Raw genomic sequence first — 22,281 nt, 5'->3', positions numbered from 1 at the left:
ATGTGTTTATTTCAGCTTTAGCTTTTTTTTTCTGATTTAAGATATAATTTATATACCATATCATTCACCTATTTAAAATGGACAAGTCAATGCTTTTGGTACCTTCATAGGATTATGTAACCTTTATCAATTTTATTTTACAACATTTTTGTCCCCCCCTAAAGGAAATCCATACTCATTAGCATTTGTTCTCATCAAATACCCACTATTTACCCTTTTGGTGAGGGAGTGACCACCCACCCTAAATACTGCAAGGTATTGGCACCCAACACTGGACAGGTGAGATAGACAGCAATTTATTGGTCACATACACTCATAGCTCAAAGTAGGAGGAAACCTCCTAATATATAGGGCCACATGAGTGTTGCTCTTGGGAGCAAGGTGGACAAACATGGGCTGAAGGAATCAAGCTTTATAATAACATGAGAAGGAGGTGATCCCTAGTTTCCACCAGAGGATGTGATTACCCTGTTTGAATAATTTTATGGGATGACAGGGGAGTGAAGTTTGCTAGGTTAAGAAGCTGGTAGAATGCAACTAACACAGTTGAGAGCACAACTAATTGGACAGGGAAACTTTTCCACTGGATTGAGGGGATATACCTGGTAAGAGCAGGAAAACTCATGGTTAGGCCTTTGGGGGACCCCATGAGGCTGAAAGATGTCAAGTCAGCACTTAATATTGAATCTTAATTTTAGACTTTACAGCACAGCAGTCAATAATCATTCCTTACCCCTTCTCAAGCACTTGGCAAGCACAAATCTCTCTGTCTTCATGCATATTTTAAGTCTGGACATTTGTAAATATACTCCTAGAGTGTTTTGTGATATTTTGTGTCTGGATTTCATCCCTTAATATGTTTTTAAGGGTTACTTGTGTCATGGCATATATCAGTACTTCATTTATTGTTGATTAGTATTTCATTGTATGGATATACCACATTTTATGTATCCATTCCTCAGTTAATGGGTGTTTGAACTATTTTCACTTTTGGCTGTTACGAATAATATTGCTATGAACATTTATATACACATTTTTGTGTGGATGTATGTTTTCATTTTTTTTTGGTGTACACCTAGGTTTTTCTTTGCTTTTTAAGGCTTTTATTTATTTTTTTGCTATCTATAAAAGTTTGGTTGATAGTTTTTTTTTTTAAGGACTTTATTTTGTAAAAAAATTTTAAACATTTAATTATTTTTTTTAGAGAGGGGAAAGGAGGGAGAAAGAAAGGGAGAGAAACATCAATGCATGGTTGCCTCTCACTCGCCCCCTCCTAGGGACCTGGCCCACAACCCAGGCATGTGCCCTAGACTGGGAATCAAACTTGCAACCCTTTGGTTCTCAGGCCAGTACTCAATCCATTGAGCCATATCAACCAGTGCTCTTTCAGTGCTTTCAAGGTGTGCATTCACTGTCCTGTACTTTGCATTGTTTCTCGTGAGAAGTCAACTGTCATTCTTATCTTTGTTTGAACATATAATGTCTTTGGTTGCTTTTAAGATTTTCTTTTTATTATTAGTTTTAAGCAATTTGATTATGATTTGCTTTGCTGTAGTTTTCTTTATGTTCTTGTTCTTAGGGTTTGTTGAGATTCTTGGATCTGTGGGCTTACAGTTTTTCATCAAATTTGAAAAAAACTCCAGCAATTATTTCTTTTTAAAAATTGAATTTTATTTTTTAATTGTTGTTCAGCTATAGTTGTCCCACCTTTTTCACCCTTGCTCTCCCCTACCCAATCGCCCCCACTCCCACAGTCAACCCCCCATTGTCCATGCCTATGAGTCCTCTATTTGTGTTCCTTTGTTTGCCCTTTCCCCTTCTTTTCCCCATTATACCCCTTCTGCCTCCCCTCTGGTTGCTGTCAGTTTGTTCTTTGTTTCCAAGTCTTTGGTTCCATTTTGCTCATTTGTTTGTTTTGTTGATTAGGTTCCATTCTAAGTGAGATTATATTGTATTTGTCTCTCACCACCTGGCTTATTTCACTTAGCATAATGCTCTCCAGTTCCACCCTCGCTGTCACAAAAGGTAGGAGGTCTTTCTTTCTGCTGCGTAGTATTGTGTAAATGTACCAGTTTTTTTTATCCATTCATTTATTGATGGGCACTTTCGCTCTTTCCAGCCTTAGGCTGTTGTAAATAACACTGCTGTGAACATTGGGGTGCCTAGGTCCTTTTCATTTGGTGGGTGATTCAGGATCCATAGGGTATAATTGCAGTTTTGAGATTGCTGGATCAAAAAGCAGTTCCATTTTTAGTTTTTTGAGGAAATTCCATACTGTTTTCCACAGTGGCTGCACCAGTCTGTATTCCTGCCCACAGTGACCTAGGGTTCCTTTTTCTACAACCTCACCAGCACTTGTTGCTTGTTGATTTCTTAATTATGGCCACTCTGACGAGTTTGAAATCTCATTGTGGTTTTAATTTGCATCTCTCTGTTGGCTGATGATGTTGAGCCTTTTTTCATGTGTCTCTGGGCCCTCTGTGTGACCTCCTTGGAAAAGTGTCTGTTCAGGTCCTTTGCCCATTTTTTAAATTTTATTTATTTTTCACATTTTTAAAATTTTTGTTCAAATACACTTGTCTCCTTTTTACCCACACCACTCCACCCCACCACAGCCATCCCCACTTCCCACCTTTGATCCTACCCTCTTTGGTTTTGTCCATGTGTCCTTTTTTTAAGCATTTTTTATTGATTATGCTTTTACAGTTTTCCCAATTTTTCTCCCTTTATCCTCCTTCCACCCTGCCCCCCCAATCCTCCAGCATTCCTGCCCCCTTAGTTCTTGTCCACGGGTTGTACGTTTAAGTTGTTTGAGTCCTCTGTTTCCTATACCATTTTTTATCTCCCCCCATCTATTTTATGCCTACTAATTATGCTTTTTATTCCCTATACCTTTCCCCCCCATTCCTCCTTTCCCCCTCCCCACTGAACTTCCTCTCTGTGATGTCCATTTCTCTGATTCTCTCCTGTTCTGGTTGTTTGCTTAGTTTTTATTTTCATTGTTTTTATTTTCTTTTAGGTTCATTTGTTGATAGTTGTGACTTTGTTGCCATTTTACTGTTCATATTTTTTATCTTCTTTTTCTTAGATAAGTCCATTTAATGTTTCATATAATAAGGGCTTGGTGATGATGAACTCCTTAACCTTGACCTTATCTGGGAAACATTTTATCTGCCCTTCCATTCTAAATGAAAGTTTTGCCAGGTAGAGTAATCTTGGATGTAGTTATTTGCCTTTCATGACTTCAAATACTTCTTTCCAGCCCCTTGTTGCCTGTAAGGTTTCTTTTGAGAAATCCGCTGCTAGTCTTATGGGAACTCCTTTGTAGGTAACTGTCTCCTTATCTTTTGCTGCTTTTAGGATTTTCTCTTTGTCTTTCATCTTGGATAATTTAATGATGATGTGCCTTTGTGTGTTCCTCTTTGGGATTCTCTGGGCTTCCTGGACTTCCTGGAAGTCTATTTCCTTCGCCAGATTGGGGAAGTTTTCCTTCATTATTTGTTGAAATAAGTTTTCAATTTCTTCCTGCTGCTCTCCTTCTGGCACCCCTATAATTCGTATATTGGAACATTTCAGGTTGTCCCAGAGAATCCTCAGCCTCTCTTTATTTTGGGGGGTTCTTGTTTCTTTATTCTGATCCAGTTGGGTGTTTATTTCTTCCTTTTGTTCCAAATCATTGCTTTGAATCCTGGTTTCCTTCTTGTCACTGTTGGTTCCCTGAATATTTTGCTTTATTTCATTTCGGATATCTTTCCTTTGTTCTTTCATTTTTCGACCAAGCTCAATCAGTTCTGTGAGCATTTTGAGTACCAGGGCTTTAAATTCTCCATCAGATAGGTTGGCAATCTCCTCATCGCTTAGTCCTCTTTCTGAGGTTTTGCTGTGTTCTTTCATTTGGGCTATATTTCTTTGTCTTGGCACAGCTGATAGGTTGTAAGGGGGTGGGGTCTTAGGTATTCACTAGGGCAGGGCAACCCTCTTTGCTGCTCTGGGTGCTGCCTGTGGGGGAGGGGCCAGAGGGAACAATGCAGCTCATCTGCTTGTCTCTAGCGCACTTTCCAACAGACTCTCGTGTCAGACTGGAGTGTCAGACTGGAAGTATCTCTCAATGTGGCAACCCCAGCCTTAGTCCACAGTCAGCCCCAAGTCTCAGTTTTCCCCTTAAGTCAGTCCCTCCCACACTGCTCTGCTTAGCTTGGCAGTCAACCCCATCCCTCAGCCACCTCGCTGTGGTTTTTCTGAGTTGGCCAGCACAGTTCGCCTTACTGGTCTGGTTATTCTGGTTGATTTTTTCTTTAATTCCTTGGCTGTTGGAGTTCCATGCAGTTTGATTTTCTGGCGATTTTGGATGTTCATTGATTTTAGATTGGTCGTTATCCTCCTTTTGGTTGTGTGAGGAAGTGAAGGGTTTCTACCTACACCTCCATCTTGGCTGGAACTTGTCCATGTATCTTTTATACCTGTTCCTGAAAACCCTTCCCCTTTCACCCCCATTATCCCCTCCCACTTTCCCTCTGGTTTCTGTCAGTTTATTCTTTTTTTTTTTTCAAAAGTTTGTTCTTAATTTCAATGTGTCTGCTTATATTTTACTTGCTTGTTTGTTTTGTTGATTAGGCTCCACTTATAGGTGAGATCATATGGTATTTGTCTTTCACAGCCCAGCTTATTTCACCTAGCATAATGCTGTCCAGTTCATCCATGTTGTAGCAAAGATTAGGAGCTCATTCTTTCTTTCTGCTTTGTAGTATTCTGTCCTGTAAATGTACCATGTGTTTTTGATCCATTCATTTACTGATGGGCACTTAGTTTTCTTCAAGCACTTGGCTATTATAAATTTTGCTTCTATGAACATTGGGGTGCATAGGTTCTTTTGAATTGGTGTTTCATGGTTCTTGGGGTATAATCCCAGCAATGGAATTGCTAAATCAAAAGGCAGTTCTATTTTTAGTTTTCTGGGGAAATTCCATACTATTTTACAGTGACTGCACCAGTCTGCATTCCCACCGACTGTGCACTAGGGTTCCCTTTTCTTCACAACCTCTCCAACACTTGTTGTTTGTTGATTTGTTTATGATGGCCATTCTGACTGGTGTGAAGTGGTATCTCATTGTGGTTTAAATATGCCTCTCTCTGATGGCTAGTGATGCTGAGCATGCTTTCATATGTCTCTGGGCCCTCTGTGTGTCCTCCTTCGAGAATTGTCTGTTTAGGTCCTTTGCCCATTTTTTAATTGGATTGTCTTCCCAGAGTGGAGTCATGTGAGTTCTTCATATATTTTGGAGATCAAACCCTTCTCCGAGATATTATTTGCAAACATATTTCCCCATATGGTTGGTTACCTTTTTATTTTGCTGATGTTTTCTTTAGCTGTGCGGAAGCTTTTTATTTTGATGAGATCCTATTTGCTTATTTCCTTTATGTCCCTTGCTCTAGGGAACATATCAGCGAAACTATTGCTGCGTGGAATATCTAAGATTTTCCTGCCTGTGTTCTCCTCTAGGAATTTAATGGGGTCACAACTTATATTTAAGTATTTTATGCACCTTGAATTTATTTTTGTGTATGGTGTAAGATGGTGGTTGAGTTTAATGTTTTTGCATGTAATAGTCCAGACCTCCCAACACCATTTGTTTTTTTTAAATATATTTTATTGATTATGTTATTACAGTTGTCTCATTTTCCCCCTTCACTGTCCTCCACCCAGCACATCCCCTCACACCCCATTCCCCCACTTTAGTTCATGTCCATGTGTCATACTTGTAAGTTGTTTAGTTTCTACATTTCCCATATTATTCTTACCCTCCCCCTGTTTATTTTCTACCTACCATCTATGCTACTTATTCTCTGTACATTTTCCTTCTCTCTCCGCCTCCCTCTCCCCTGTTGATAACCCTCCATGTGATCTCCATTTCTGTGGTTCTGTTCCTGTTCTAGTTGTTTGCTTAGTTTGTTTTTGTTTTTGGCCAACACCATTTGTTGAAGAGGCTATTTTTACTCCATTTTATACTTCTGCCCCATTTGTTGAATATCAATTGACCATAGAGACTTGGGTTTATTTCTGGGCTCTCTGTTGTGTTCCATTGATCTATGTGTCTGTTCTTATGCCAGTACCAGGCTGTTTTGATAACAGTAGCCTTGTAATACAGTTTGATATCAGGTATTGTGATCCCTCCTACTTTGTTCTTCTTTCTCAAGATTGCTGCAGCTACTCAGTGTTATTTGTGGTTCCATATAAATTTTTGAAGTGTTTGTTCTATATCTGTGAAATATGCCATTGGTATTTTAATAGGGATTGCATTGAATCTATACATTTCTTTGGGTAGTATGGACATTTTGATGATGCTACTTCTTCCAATCCATGAGCATGGTACATGCTTCCATTTGTGTCTTCCTTAATTTCTTTCTTCAGTGTTCTGTAGGTTTCTGAGTACAAGTCTTTTACCTTCTTGTTTTAGTTTATCCCTAGATACTTTATTATTTTGTGTTGCTATATCAAATGAGATTTTTTCCCTAATTTCTGTTTTTTATATTTCATTGTTGATGTACAAAAATGCCTTTGATTTCTGAATGTTGACTTTGTATCCCGCCATTTGGTCATATTCATTTATTAGGTTGAGTAGTTTTTTGATGGAGTTTAGGGTTTTCTATGTACACTATCATGTCATCTGCAATCAGTGACAGCTTTACTTCCTCCTTTCCAATCTGGAGGCATTTTATTTCTTTTTCTTGTCTGATCGCTGTGGGTAGAACTTCCAATACCATGTTGAATAGAAGTGGTGAAAGTGGACAGCCTTGTTTTATGCCTGATCTTAGGGGGAAATGTTTAACTTTTGCCAGTTGAGTATGATATTGCATGTAAGTTTCTCATTTATGGCCTTTATTATGTTGAGGTATGCTCCATCTACTCCCACTTTGCTGAGTGTTTTTATCATAAATGGGTGCTGTACCTTAGCAAATGCTCTTTTAGCATCTATTGAGATGACCACGTGATTTTTGTCTTTCATATTATGTGGTGTATTATGTTTATTGATTTGCGTATATTGTACCATCCTTGCATTCCTGAATAAATCCCACTTGATCATGATGTATGATCTTTTTAATGCATTGCTGGATCCAGTTTGCCAATATTTTGTTAAGGATTTTAGCATCTATGTTCTTCAGTAGTACTGACCTGGAATTTTCTTTCTTTGTTGTGTCTTTATCTGGTTTTGGAATTAGCATAGTATTGGCTTCATGAAAAGAGTTTGGGAGTCTTCCCTCCTATTGGATTTTTTGGAATAGTTTGAGAAGAATTGGGGGTAGCTCTTGTCTCCATGTTTGGTAAAATTCTCCTGTGAATCTGTTCTGCCAAGGGCTTCTGTGTGCTGGGAGTTTTTTGATTACTGCTTCAATTGCACTAGCTGTTATCAGTCTATGCAGGTTTCTACTTCTTGACACAGTGTTGAAGGATTATATGTTTCTAGAAGTTTGTCCATTTTGCCCAGGTTTTCCAATTTCTTGGCAGGTAGTTGTTCATAGTAATTTCTTATGATCCTTCTGTGCTATCGGTTGTAATATCTCCTCTTTCATTTCTGATTTTATTTATTCGGTCATTTCTCATTTTTTCTTAATGAATGGATTTGGTTAAAGTCTTGTTGATTTTTTTTATCTTTTCAGAGAACCAGCTCAGGGATTTATAGATCCTTTGGAATGTTCTTTTAGCCTTTATGTCATTTAATTCTGCTCAGGTCTTGATTATTTTCTTCCTTTTACTTGCTCTGGACTTTGTTTTTTGTTGTTGCTCTGGGTTTTGTAGATGTAGGGTTAGGCTGTTTATTTCAAATTATTCTATCTCTTTTTTTATTGTTGTTCCAGTACAGTTGTGTCCATTTTCCCCCTACCACTCTTCCCCACCTATCTCCACCCCTACTTCATACCTTCAATCCTACTCCCTTTGGTTTTGTCCATGTGTCCTTTATACATATTTTTTGATGACCATTTCCCTTCTTTCCCCCATTATCCTCCTCTCTCCTCCCATCTGATTACTGTCAGTTTGTTCTTTATTTCAATGTCTCTGGTTATATTTTACTTGCTTGTTTGTTTTGCTGATTAGGTTCCACTTATAGGTGAGATCATATGGTATTTGTCTTTCACCACCTGGCTTATTTCACTTAGCCTAATGTCCAGTTCCATCCATGCTGTCACGAAGGGTAGGAGCTCCTTCTTTCTTTCTGCTGTATCGTATTCCATTGTGTAAATGTAGCATAGTTTGTTTTATCCACTCATTTACTGAGGGGCACTTAGTTTGCTTCCAGCACTTGGCCATGCTAAATCTTGGTGCTATGAACATTGGGGTGCATAGGTTCTTTTAAATTGGTGTTTCATGGTTCTTGGAGTATAATCCCAGCAATGGAATTGCTGGGTCAAAAGACAGTTCCATTTTTACTTTTTTGAGGCAATTCCATGCTGTTTTCCACAGTGACTGCACCAGTCTGCAGTTCCAAGAACAGTGCACTAAGGTTCCCTTTTTTCCATAACCTTGCCAGCACTTTTTGTTTCTTGATTTTTTTTTATTATGGCCATTCTGACTGGTATGAAGTGGTATTTCATTGTTATTTTAGAAAGCTTCTGCATAGCTAAAGAAAACATCAACAAAATGAAAAGGTAACCAACCATATGCAAAAAATATATTTGCCAATGTTACCTCAGACAAGGGTTTGATCGCCAACATATTTGAAGAACTCACACACAGTGAGGACATACAGAGGGCCCAGAGACATATGAAAGGATGCTCAGCATCACTAGCCATCAAAGAGATGCAAATTAAAACCACTGAAATTTTTCTGTCTTTTTTAGGTATGCCTGTATGGCAATGAACTCCCTCTCCAGACTACCTTTGCTTTGTTGTTGTGTGTTCTTTTTCATTTGTTTCTAGAAACTTTTTGGTTTCTTCATTGATCTCATTGTTTACCCATTCATTGTTCAATAACATGTTATTTAGTCTCTGTGTATTTGAATGTTTTTGAGTTTTTTCTTTGAGATTGGTTTCTAGTTTCAAGTGATTGTGAGCCATGAAAATGCTTGATACGATTTCAATCTCCTTGAATTTGTTGAGGCTTGTTTTATGTCCTATCATGTGGTCTATCTTTGAAAATTTTCCATGTGCATTTGAAAAGAATGTGTTGTGTTTCTTTGGGGTGAAAGGTTCTGTATGTATCAGTTAAGCCCATTTGATCTAATGTGTTGCTCAGTGCCACAGTGTCCTTGTTGATTCTTTGTTGGAAGATCTATCCGTTACTGACAGTAGGGTGTTAAAATCCCCTACTATAAGTGTGTTGCTCTCTGTCTCATTCTTGAAGTCCTCCAAGATTTTCCTTATATACTTGGGTCATCCTAAGTTGGGTGCATATATGTTTACAATGCTTATAGCTTCCTGATGGATTCTTCCCTTTTGAAATATGAAATTACCTTCTTTGCTTTTTTTTATGGCCTTTGTTTGGAAATCTATTTTGTCTGATATAAGTATTACTATCCAGCTTTTCTTTCCTGTCCATTTGCTTGGAATATTTGTTTCCAGTCTTTCACTTTCAGTCTGTGTAGGTCTTTTGTTCTGAAATAGGTCTCTTGTAGCCAGATCCTTCTCTTGTGTGGATCGTGTTTCCTCATCCTTTTCTCATCCTTTTATATCAGCTATTCTGTGTCTTTTGATTGGAGCATTTAGTCCATTTACATTTAAGGTTACTGTTGATATGTACTTAATTCATTGCTATTTTTAACTTTTGTACCTGTGTTCCTGTCTCTCTCTCTTTTCATCTTCACAACAAAATCCCTTTAGCATGTCTTGATGTGCTGGTTTGACTGGAAGTATATTCTTTTAACTTTTTTTTGTCTGGGGTACTCCTTATTTTGTCTTCCATTTAAATGACAGTCTTGCTGGGTATACTATTTTGGGTTGCAGGACTTTGCTTTTCATTGCTTGGAATGTTTCTTGCCATTTCCTTCTGGTTGGTTGTGTTTCCACTGAGAAGGCAGCTGCTAGCCTTATCAGGGCCTCCTTGTATGTTACTTCCTGTTTGTCCCTTGCTGCTATTAAGGTTTTCTCTTCGCCTTTATAATTTGACATTTTAATTATGATGTGTCTCAGAGGGGGCCTTTTTGTGTTCATCTTGATTGGGACCCTCTCTGCCTCCTGAACTTGCATGGCTTTTCTCCTCTTCAGCTTAGAGAAGTTTTCTCTCATTATTTTTTCAAACAATTTTTCTATCCCTTGTTCCTTTTCTTCTCCTTCTGGTATTCCTGTGATGTGAATGTTGTTATGTTTCATATTGTCCTGAAGTTCCTTTAAACTGTTCTCATACTTTTTGAGTCTTTTTACATTTTTTTGTTCTACCTGGTTATTTCTTTCTAGCTGGTCTTCCAGGTCACTAATTCAGTCCTCTGTTTCATCAAGCACAATTTTAATTTCTTCTGTATTTTTTGAAAGATTTTATTTATTTATAGACAGAGGGGAAAGGGGGGAAAAGAGAGGGAGAGACACAGTGATGTGTGGTTGCCTTTCATGCACCCCTACTGGGGACCTGACCTAAAACCCAGGCATGTGCCCTAACTGGGCATTGAACCTGCAACCCTTTGGTTTGTAGGCTGGCGCTCAATCCACTGAGCCACACCAGGCAGGGCTCTACTGTATTTTTTATATCAGATATTGTATTCTTTTTTTTTAAAGGTATTTTTTAATTTTCTTTTTTTTAAAGATTTTATTTATTCATTTTTTTAGAGAGGGAAGGGAGGGAGAGGGAGAGAGAGAGAGAGAGAGAGAGAGAAACATCAATGTGCGGTTGCTGGGGGTTATGGCCTGCAACCCAGGAATGTACCCTGGCTGAGAATCGAACCTGGGACACTTTGATTCCCAGCCCGCGCTCAGTCCACTGAGCTACGCCAGCCAGGGCTAGATATTGTATTCTTCATTTCTTCCTGGTTCTTGTTTATAGTTTCTATTTCCTTTTTCATGCTGTTGTATTTCCCACTCAGTTCCTTGTAGTTGTGACCGAGTTTCTTGAGCACCCTTGTAACCATCAAACTCTGTTCTGATAGATTGCTTGCCTCAATTTCCTTTAGCTCTTTTTCCAGGGATTCCTCCTTTCTTTCATTTGGGGGTTCTTTCTGTGTCTCCCCATTTTAGGTGACTCTTTTTGTTTTTTTTTTCTGCTTCTCAGGGTGTTTTGCTTTGCCTGCCTGTCTTCCTGGGGTGGTCTTCTGTGGTAGGAGTTCTATGGGACTCAGTGGTACATCCTTTTTGATCTTGTCTGGATGCTCTGGGGTTGCTCTTTCTTCTCTTTGTGTCATCTCTCCTGTTGTACTAAGGCTTTACCTGTTGGTAGCTTCTTTGTTTTTGGGTTCTCCCCTCCAGTAGGCTTACTGGTAGTCACAGCTTCCACCTTGTCTTGTATGCTGTTGTACATGTGTTGGTTAACAAAGCACGATTACCAAACAACAAAACCTATGCCAGCAAAAAGGATCCCCCTACCACATCAGCAATCTCAACTGCAATTGAGCAAAATTAATAAAAGTGAAGAGACATTACAAATATTATAAGATATGACAAAGGGAATATGGGATGACTAAAAGGGGAAAATGTTATTGTGTGGGAAGAGGGAGGGAAATTGAGAAGAGTAGGGTGAAAAAATGTAGAAAACAAAATTTAAAACATAAATATAACATGGAAGAGCAATGGGACCAATGGGGTAAGAAAATGGAAGAGAAGACTATGAGGTTTGAAGTAAAATTGAAAAGGTATTGGACCATTGGGGGCAAAATTGCAGAAAAATCACAGCAGGATCAAATGCAACAACAGTTGAATGAAGTTTAATAAAGGTGGAATAGGTATAGGAATATTGTACAAATGTGAAAAGTGAATATGAAATGTTTACAGTAAATAAAAATGATTTTTTATTATGGGGAAAGCAAACTAATAAGAGTAGGGAATAAAGCCAAGGTTGAGAGGGGGGAAAAATGAAATAAAATTCCCCACTCAATGGATTGGGGCAGGTGGAAGGCAAAATGGAGTAGGATGGGGAGAGTATTCATGGGATTTAAAGTACAAATAGGGTTTCCATAGAAGTATAGCAATAATCACAATATTTCACCAAACTAGCCACTTTATAAAAGGTGGAAAGGAGTTAAGACTCTCATGAAAGGGGAAAAAGAATATGAACTGACTTAAGAAAGAAGAGCACTTATGGGAGGTTAGATGGAAGAGAAATAGTGAGAGTCAGGGATAGGAACATGGTGCAGGTGCACCAGGGGAGAGTGCTGTGTGGGATTTGGAATAACAATAATATGAAAAAAGTGATCTTAATAAAAAGTAAAAGATCAGGAGTAGTGTTATTTGGCATACGAGTGAAGTGAAAGAAGAAAAATTAAAATGCAATATGAAAGGAAGGAAAACAAAAAGACAAAACTAAAAGAAAGAAATAAAATAAGCAAGTTCTGATGAAGAGTAAGGTGCAATTTGTCTCAGGTGTTGGTGTTCGTCTTTTGTCTTTTTTTCTGGATCCATCTCTGGTTTTCTGTAAGCTCCAGATCCCGGGTGGGTTGTCTTAACTTTGGGCAACATTGCCTGTATCTTAGTCCTCTGCCTGTAGAGGGAGCTTCTGTTGTAATTGGGAGGTCTGTGTCTCGCCTAGGAGGCACTGTTCAGTCTGGGAAAATTGTGGGTGCATTCCTCTGCTTCTATCCTCTTGTGTTAATCTGTTCCAGTTTATTTCCAACAATGTATAGGTTCTGCCTAAATAGCTGTCTGTTTCAACGGGGGAGGTGGGGAAGGACAATCTGTGTAAGAGCCTCAGCTTTCTCCTGCTTGGCATAGTCTGCAGCTCTACCTGCTAGGCAAGTTTGGGTGGTGCCCTGAACCCCCCTTGCACACTTCCTTAACTTCTTGTTTCGATGGCCTCGGTGAAATAGGGACCTAGGGCCCAGGTACTTTATCTCCCTGTAGGGAGTTCAAAGGTGGGGGAGCCCCCTGTTGGTTGTTAAGCCTGCCCACCCGGTGTTGCAGATGTTCCCAGCTCATGCAGGCAATGGGGGATTGGGTTCAGTTTCCCCTTTGCATTGGTTCTTCCAGGGAAGAGGCCTCGGTGTGAGCTGGAATAATCACAGGTGCCCAGTTCCCAGCCCACTGCCCTCAGAGCACTGTGCAGCATGCAGTATCCACTTTGTGCTCAGTTGGCACTGATAAACCACTGCTTTGCACTCCTTTCATCAGTCCGTAATGTGCATTGAGTGGGAGCAAACTGTACCCACAACCCTCCCTCCTTGTTGGCTGGGCAGCTGCATGCACAAGGTCCCTGCCCAGCATACCTCAGTTTGCTCGGCTTTCCACACACTCCAACTCTCTGGCAAGTCAAGAGTCTATCTCAGTCAGGGCCAGTTCCTGCCCACTCCTTCTTCCAGCTCCGGGTCCTGCCAGGATCTCTCCAACTCTTGTAACTGTCCTGGCCAGAGACCCATGCCCCAGCTTGAGTGCACCGCCAGTTATGTGTGTGTGTGCTGTTTTTACCCAGTGACTTTAGATGTTCAAGTCATTCCTGGTGCAGGTCTGTGATTTGCCCGCCCTGGGAGGGGAGGGAGCCACTAGGCTGCTATCACTGACCTGCTCTCCTCTGATGTTTTCACTGCACAGCTGTGGTTTCTGGCACCAGGCCCCTGGCCTTTCCTCATCTGCCTATACAACCTCCTTACTGCCCATTTTGAAGTGTCCTCTGCACATTTTGGCTTCCAAACTTCAAATCAGCTAAGGTTCTGTTGGCTGTTCACTTTGTTTTTCAGAAGATCTGCTAAGTGTCCCAGTTAGGTGCATGAACAAATAGACTCAGCTTCCACCTACTTCGCCACCATCTTCTTCCTCCCCCAACAATTATTTCTTTAGGTATTTGTTCTATTCCACCCCCACTTTGGAACTCCAGTTACCTGTACAGTAGTCTACTTGAAGTTGTCCTACAGCTAAATGATACCTTTTCATTTTGGGGGATTCTCTTTCTTTGTGTGTTTTATTTCGGATAGTTTCTGTTGCTATGTCTTCAAATACATTATTTTATCTAATGTTAATCTGTTGTCAATTCCATGTAATATATTTTACACCTCAAATATTGTAGTTTTCAGCTCTAGAAGTTTGATTTTTTTTTATATTTCCCATGTCTCTGCTTAACTTTTTTATCATATGGAATACAGTTATAATAACTGTTTAATGTCCTTCTCTGCTAATTCTATTCAGTTTCGCTTGGTTGATTATTTTCTTTGGTATGGGATGTCTTTTTCTGCCTCTTTACTTTCTGGGTATCTTTGAGTGAATGCTTGACATTCTATCAAGTTCTTCACCTAACAAATTTAACTTTCCTGCCTGATGCTAGATAACTTTATATGCCTCTAAATCTTCTTGAACTTTGTTTCAAGTTGTAGTTAAGTTATTTGAAAACAGTTTGATGCTTTGGGGGTCTTTCTTTTATGATGTGGTAGGTTGGCTTGTTGCCATGCTCAGTCTAAGTTAATTATTTTCTACTCTTTAGGAAAGACCTTCCTGAATACTCAGTGCCCTGTGAATTATGTGTTCCTACAGTTTTTAGAAGCATGCACTGTGGCCCAGTGTGAATGCTACTAGTACTTTCCTCATTCGAAGGGAAGGAGGAAATCCTTTTTGAATGGTTCTTTCCTTAGCCTCAGAGAGTTTCCTCACACACATTCTCTGATCAGTACTCTGCTGAATACTTGAGAAGGGGAACTTCTGCAGATCTCCAAAAGTCCCTTTTTGAAGTGCTGCTCTCTCCTGACTAATACTCTGTTCTGTGAACTCTAGCTGCCTTGATCCCGGACTCTTAGCTTCATCTTCTTAATTGAGAAAATGACTATGGGAGTCCTCTTGCTCTGTCTCATATCACACTCTCTGCACCACAGCATGGAAGCTCTCTCAAGGCCACTGTAGGGCTCACCTCATTTGTTTCCCACATTTCACAATCACCAGCCTTTGTTTTCTGATATCTGATGTCTTGAAAACAGTACCTTCCACACCCGTTAGGTTATTTCAACTAGGAAATGAAATTCACTGCCATTTATTCCATCCTGGCTGGAAGAAAAATCTGCCCCAAATATTTTGTCAAATGAATAAACTAGTTGGAATATGAATGCTTACGGAATTTTTTCCAACAAAGATTTTTGTTATTATTTTAACTTCTTTTTATGATAAATTTCTTGGTCTAAGTAAGTTTTTTGTTACCTTTACAGCTTGCCTCTGAATATTGATTTGCTAGATAGTCCAGCCTTATTGGAAACAATGATTGATGACGTAATTGGGATACCTGATACTGTGGAAACTTCGAAACCACCAGGTGAAATTAACATAGCCCCCAGACAAACAGGATTAGAGGAAAATGAAGTTGAAGGCAGAAGTAAGTAAATGTTCTGTAAAACATCAATGTCATCTTTTTATTTTACCTCCCTTTAAATGAGCTATTTAAGTCAGTTCCTTAAGAATATTTTATGTAATAGTTGAATTTTTTTTTACTTCTAAAAAAAAATTTATTTTAATCTTTGTTCAAGTACAGTTTTCTCCCTTTTACTCCCATTTCAGCCCACCCACCCAACCCTCCCCACTTCCCTCCCATTACCACCCTCCCCCTAGTTTTTCTCCATGTGTCCTTTAAATTTGTTCCTGTAAACCCTACCCATTCTCCCCTGAAATTCCCTCTTCTCTCCCCTCTGGTCACTGTCAGTCTGTCCTCTATTTCAGTGACTTTGTTTATATTTTGCTTGCTTATTCGTTTCTGATTAGGTTCCTGTTAAAGGTGAGATCATATGGTATTTGTCTTTCACTGACTGGCTTATTTCGCTTAGCATAATGCTTTCCAGCTCCATCCAAGCTCTTGCAAAGGGCAGGAGCTCTTTCTTTCTTTCTGCTGCATAGAATTCCATTGTGTAAATGTACCATAGTTTTTTGATCCATTCATTTACTGATGAACATCTAGGTTGCTTCCAGCACTTAGCTATTGTAAATTGTGCTGCTATGAACATCGGGGTGCAAAGGTTCTTTTGGATTGGTGTTTTAGTGTTCTTAGGATATAGTCCCAGCAATGGAATTGCTGGGTCAAAAGGCAGATCCATTTTTAGTTTTCTGAGGAAGTTCCATACTGTTTTCCATAGTGGTTGTACCAGTCTGCAGTCCCACCAACAGTGTACTAGGGTTCCCTTTTCTCCACAACCTCTCCAACAGTAATAGTTGAATTTTAAAATTTAATGTAAAAGAGTTATGCCTTCTTGCTTCTTTCTGCTTAAGGATGCATTGAAATATTTAAGATTGTATAACTGAGCCGATTAAACATTTGTATCATTTATAAATCATTAAATATTTATGAATTTTCAGACTTGCCTTTTCACTGCTCCTTGAGTGAAAATTAAAAGAAAAATTTTTTTAAAGATATTTAGGGCACAGGATTGAATACATGTTAGGATTTCCTGTTACCTCCTACAAAATATTTTGTTGTAATGAGGACTGTTGTTGTACAGACCCACAAAATAAATAATCCAGAAAGAAAGCTGCTTCCCTTAACTTTTTTAAAGGTTAGAAGGAAATGATACATTATCTATTTTTTTAATCATTGACACTATTACAGATATTCACATTTTCTTCCTCTTTGTCTACTTCCACCCATCCCCAACCCACATTCCCTCTGGCCATCACCACATAGTTGTCTGTGTCAGTGGGTTATGTATATATGATCTTTAGCTCATCCCTTCACCTTCTGTCATCAGTCCCCCTCTGACAGCTGTCAGTCTCTTCCATGTGTCTATTATTCTATTTCTGTTTTATTCATTAGATTCCATATATAAGTAAGATTATATGGTACTTGTATTTTTCTGACTGGCTTATTTCACTTAGCATAATAATCTCTAGATCCATCCATTCTGTCACAAAAGGTAAGATTTCTGTCATTTTTAAAGCCACATAGTTTTCCACTGTATAAATGTACCACAGTTTTTTTATCTACTCCTCTACTGATGGACATTGGGCTGTTTCCAGATCTTGGCTATTGTAAATAATACTGCAGTGAACATAGGAGTACATATATTCTTTAGAATTGGTGTTTCAGGATGCTTAGCATATATTCCCAGCAGTTGGATTGCTGAGTCAAGAGAGCTTCTTTTCTTTCTCTTTTTTTAAGAGAGAGAGAGAGGAAGGGAAGCAGAGAAACACCGATGTAAGAAAGAAACACTGATTGCTTGGTTCTCATTTGTGTCTTGACCTGGACAGAACCTATAACCCAACAACAGTGTACTAGGTTTCTCTTTTCTGCACTCCCCTGACAGCACTTGTTTATTGCTTTATTGTTGATGGCCATTCCAACAGGTGTGAGATGATATGTCATTGTGATCTTAATTTGCATCTCTCTGATGATTAGTAACATTGAGCATTTTATACATGTGTCTGTTGGCCATCTGTATGTATTCTTTGGAGAAGTGTCTGTTCAAGTCATTTACCCATTTTTTTAAATTGGATTACTTGTTTTCTTGGTGTTGAGTTGTCTAAGTACTTCATATATATTTTAAATATATTTTATTGATTATGCTATTACAATTATCCCAGTTTTTCTCTCCTTTATTCCCCTTCATCCTGTACCCCCACTCCCACCCACATTCCCCCACCTTAATTTATGTCCATGGGTCATACATATAAGTTCTGTGGCTTCTCTATTTCCCATACTCTTCTTCACCTTTCCCTGTCTATTTTGTACCTACCATTTATGCTTCTTATTCCCTGTACCTTTGCCCCCATTCTCCTCCCTACCTTACCCCACTGATAACCCTCCATGTGATCACCATTCTCTGATTCTTTTCCTGTTCTGGTTGTTTGCTTAGTTCATTTTTATTTTTGTTTTTTTTTTTTAGGTTTGGTTGTTGATAGTTGTGTTTGTTGTCATTTTACTGTTCATATTTTTTATCTTATTCTTTTCTTAGGTAAGTCCATTTAACATTTCATATAATAAGGGCTTGGTGATGATGAACTCCTTTAACTTGGCCTTATATGAGAAGCACTTGATCTGCCCTTCCATGATAAATGAAAGCTAAGCTGGATAGAGCAATCTTGGATGTAGGTCCTTGCCTTTCATGACTTGGAATACCTCCTTCCAGCCCCTTCTTGCCTGCAAGGTTTCTTTTGAGAAATCAGCTGCTAGTCTTATGGGAACTCCTTTGTAGGTAACTATCTTCTTTTCTCTTGCTGCTTTTAAGCTTCTCTCCTTATCTTTAATCTTAGGTAATGGAAGATGATGTACCTTGGTGTATGCTTCCTTGGGTCCAACTTGTTTGGAACTCTGAGTTTCCTGGATTTCCTAGAATTGTATTTCCTTTGCCAGATTGGGGAAGTTCTCCTTCGTTATATTTTCAAATAAATTTCTTCCTCTTCTTCTTCTGGCACCTCTATTGTTTGTATGTTGGGTCGTTTAAAGTTGTCCCAGAGGTTCCTGAGCCTCTCCTCATTTTTTTTTTTGAATTCTTGTTTCTTCATTCTGTTCTGGTTGAATGTTTATTTCTTCCTTCTGGTCCAAGTTGTTGATTTGAGACCCAGTTTCCTTCCTGTCACTGTTGGTTCCCTGTACATTTTCCTTTATTTCACTTTTTATAGCTTTCATTTTTTCCTCTATTTTGTGACTGTACTCAACCATTTCTGTGAGCATCCTGATTACCAGTGTTTTGAACTCTGCATCTGATAGGTTGGCTATCTCTTCATCACTTAGTTCTGTTTCTGGAGTTTTGATTTGTTCTTTTAGTTGGGCCATATTTCTTTGTCTAGGAACACCTGTTCCATAGTAAGGGGCGGAGCCTCAGGTATTGACCAAGGTGGTGCAACCCCCCATTGCTCTGTTGTGGTGCTGTATGTGGGAGAGGGGTCCAAGAGGGAACGATGCCGAAAAAACAATATTTCTTTTCATTATGGTATCATCATCTGGTTTTGGAGTTATGATAATGCTGGCCTCACAAAATGAGCTTGGGCATTTTTTCTCCTTTTGAATTATTTTGGAATAGTTTAAGAAGTATATGTGTTAGCTCTTCTTCAAATGTTTGGTAAAATTTCCCTGTAAATCCATTCGATCCAGCACTTGTACTTGTTGGAAGTTTTTTGATTACTGCTTTAATTTTATCAGTTGTAATCTGTCTATTCAGATTCTCTGATTCTTCTTGATTCAATTTTGGAAAATGGTATATTTCTAGGAATTTATTCATTTCTTCCAGATTGTCCTATTTGTTGGCATATAGTTGTTTGTAATATTCTCTCACAATTCTTTATATTTATTTGGTGTTAGTTGTCACTTCTTTTTTAATGATTTTATATATTGGATCCTCTCCCTTTTTTTCTTGATGAGTCTGGTTAAAAGTTTGCCAATCTTGTATATCTTGTCAAAGAAGCAGCTCTTAGTTTCATTGATCTTTTTATTTCTTTTAATTCTCACCTAAGGGTATGTTCTTATTGATTTTTAGGAAGAGGAAGGGGGACAGAGAGAGAGAGAGAGGGTATTAAAATCCCCTACTGTTTATTTTTCTCTTTATGTCCATCAAGATTTACTTTACATATTTAGATGCTGCTATCTTGGGTGCGTAAATGTTAACCAGAGTTATATCCTCTTGTTGGACTGTTCCCTTTATTATTATTGAGTGTCCTTCTTTGTCTCTTACTGTAGCCTTTGTTTTAAAGTCTATTTTGTCAGACATTAGTATTGCTACCCCAGCATTTTTTTTACTTCCATTTGCGTGAAATATCTTTCCCTTCCCTTTACTTTTAGTTTGTGTTTATCTTTTGTTCTGAGGTGTGTCTCTTGTAGAAAGCATATACTTGGTGACACAAAAGTAGGTTTATAGTTCTTCATAGGGAAGACTAATACAATAACTAATAAATAATAATACAAGAATACACTCTGAAAAGAACTCATGAACTGGACAACAGTGTAGTGATTGCCGAAGGGGAGGGAGGTATAAGGGAACAAAGTGATAGTGGAAAAAATGAAATGAGAAAGTAAAAAATTAAAAAAACAAAACAAACAAAAGAATAAATTCTGCTTTTGCATACTCACAACTGTAAACCTACTTTTCCCACAGCCTATGTATGGGTCTTGTTTTTTTATCCATTGAGCTACCCTATGTCTTTTGATTGGAGCTTTTAAGCCATTTACATTTAAAGTGATTATTGATAGGTATGTATTTATTGCCATTTTATCTTCTAATTTTGTTCCTTTTATCCCCTTTTTTTACTCCTAAAGCAGGTCTTTTAACATTTGTTGTAATAATGGTTTGTTGGTAAACAAACTCTTTTAGCTTTTTTTGTTGTTGTTTAGAAAGCTCTTTATTTCTCCTTCAATTTTAAATGATAGCCTTGCTAGGTAAAATACTCTTGGTTTTAGATCCTTGCTTTACGTCACTTTGAATATTTCACGCCAGTCCCATCTTACCTGAAATGTTTCTGTTGAGAGGTCTGCTGATAGTCTTATGGGAGCTCCCTGGTGGGTAAATCTGCTTTTCTCTTGTTGCTTTTAAGATTCTCTCTTTGTCTTTAACTTTTACCATTTTAATCATGGTATGTCTTGATGTGGGCCTCCTTGGGTTCTTGTGTGTCTTTTTTCCTTCACCAAGTTAGGGAGGAATTTTGGCCATATTTTTTGAAATATGGCCAAAATTCCTCAATTCCTTACTGTCCCTCTTCTCATTCTGGTACTCCTATGATGTGAATATTGTTATGCTTATGTTTTTTTCAATGTTCCCTTAAACTATTTTCATTCTTTTTCTTTTTGTTGCTCTGATTTTTTTTTTATCTTCTCTTCCAAATCAGTGATTCAATCCTCTGCTTCATCCAGTGTTTTCTTGATGTCAGATATGGTATTTTTCATTTCAGACTTTTTAAAAAATTTATTTGATTATTCATGCACAATCATTTGTCTGTATACTAGTCTTTTTATTTCTTTTTTTTTTTATTGTTGTTCAAGCACAGTTGTGTCCATTTTCCCCCCAACACTCTCCCCTGCTCCCTTTGGCTTTGTCCATGGGTTTTTTATACATGTTCCTTGATGACCTTTTCCCTTCTTTCCCCATTATTCTCCTCCTTCCTCTCCTCTGATTACTCTCTGTTTTTTCTTAATTTCCATGTCCCTGGTTATATTTTTCTTGCTTGTTTATTTTGTTAATTAGGTTCCACTTATAGGTGAGATCATATGGTATTTGTCTTTCACTGCCTGGCTTATTTCACTTAGCATAATGCTATCTAGTTCCATCTGTGCTGTCTTGAAGGGTAGGAGCTGCTTCTTTCTGCTGTGTAGTATTCCATTGCGTAAATGTAGCAGAGATTTTTCATCCACTCATTTACTGATAGGCACTTAGTTTGCTTCCAGCACTTGACTATGGTAGATCTTGGTGCTATGAACATTGGGGTGCATAGGTTCTTTTAAATTGGTGTTTCATGGCTCTTAGGGTATAATCCCAACAGTGGAATTTCTGGGTCAAAGGGCAGTTCCATTTTTAGTTTTTTGAGGAAATTCCATACTGTTTTTCATAGACTGGTTCTTTTTCATGATTTCTATGTCTCTTTTCATGCTGTTGTACTTGAGCATTCTTATAATTATTGATTTGAACTCTGTATTTAATAGATTGTTTGCCTCCATTTTATTTAGCTTTTTTTCCTGGAGATTTTTGCTTTTCTTTATTTGGGACTTGTTTCTTTGTCTCCCCATTTTTGCTGTCTTTTTGTATTCAGTACTATGTTTTAGATAGATCTTCTGTGACTCTCAGACTCTGTAGGGTGGCCTTATGTAGTAGGTGACCTTTTGGACCAAATGGTGCAGTCTCTTTGATCTCCTGTACTGCATACTCTAGGAATATCTCCTGTGGGCCCTCCTGTTGTAGCTGAGTTTTGATTGCTGTTGGCCCATTTGTGTGTGGGATCAATCCTCAGGTTGGCTCACTGTGAGGCTCACAGCATGCAAGCTGCTGTGCTCATGCCATGAAAAAAAAAAAAGAAAGTAAGGAAATGAAAAACTAAATAAGTAAATAAAAATAATTAAAAATGAAAAAGTAAGTAAATAGAAATAAAAAGATAAAAAAGAAAATATAATAAAAATACATTTAAAAAGAATTAAGAAAAGAAAATCAAAATAAAAGAATAAGAAAAGAAAAATGGAAAAGGAGAAAAAAGAAATAGAAAAGAAATCAAGAAAAAAGTGAAATTTGTCTCAGCGTTTCAGTGCCTTCTGCGATCTCTTTTTGAACATGCTGTTT

The 22,281-nt window shown here is 38.2% G+C and overlaps 1 protein-coding gene across 3 annotated transcripts in view; it reads left to right on the top strand.

The window, feature by feature from the left end:
* The window catches only part of EPB41L5 (erythrocyte membrane protein band 4.1 like 5), a 175,142-nt gene that overhangs the window by 107,038 nt on the left and 45,823 nt on the right, over positions 1–22,281 (top strand). For all 3 annotated transcript variants that reach the window (XM_045825863.1, XM_045825862.1, XM_045825861.1), the window contains exon 17: positions 15,253–15,416. In XM_045825863.1, the coding sequence (XP_045681819.1) occupies positions 15,253–15,416 (164 nt within the window). The remainder of the gene's footprint in view (positions 1–15,252; positions 15,417–22,281) is intronic.

This window comes from Phyllostomus hastatus, unplaced genomic scaffold (assembly GCF_019186645.2).
Source record: "Phyllostomus hastatus isolate PE091 unplaced genomic scaffold, TTU_PhHast_1.1 phas_scaffold_60, whole genome shotgun sequence".
In the NCBI taxonomy this organism is placed as follows: Eukaryota; Metazoa; Chordata; class Mammalia; order Chiroptera; family Phyllostomidae; genus Phyllostomus; species Phyllostomus hastatus.
The sequence above is the reverse complement of the archived record's forward strand: the minus strand, read 5'-3'. Positions and strand labels throughout refer to the sequence as shown.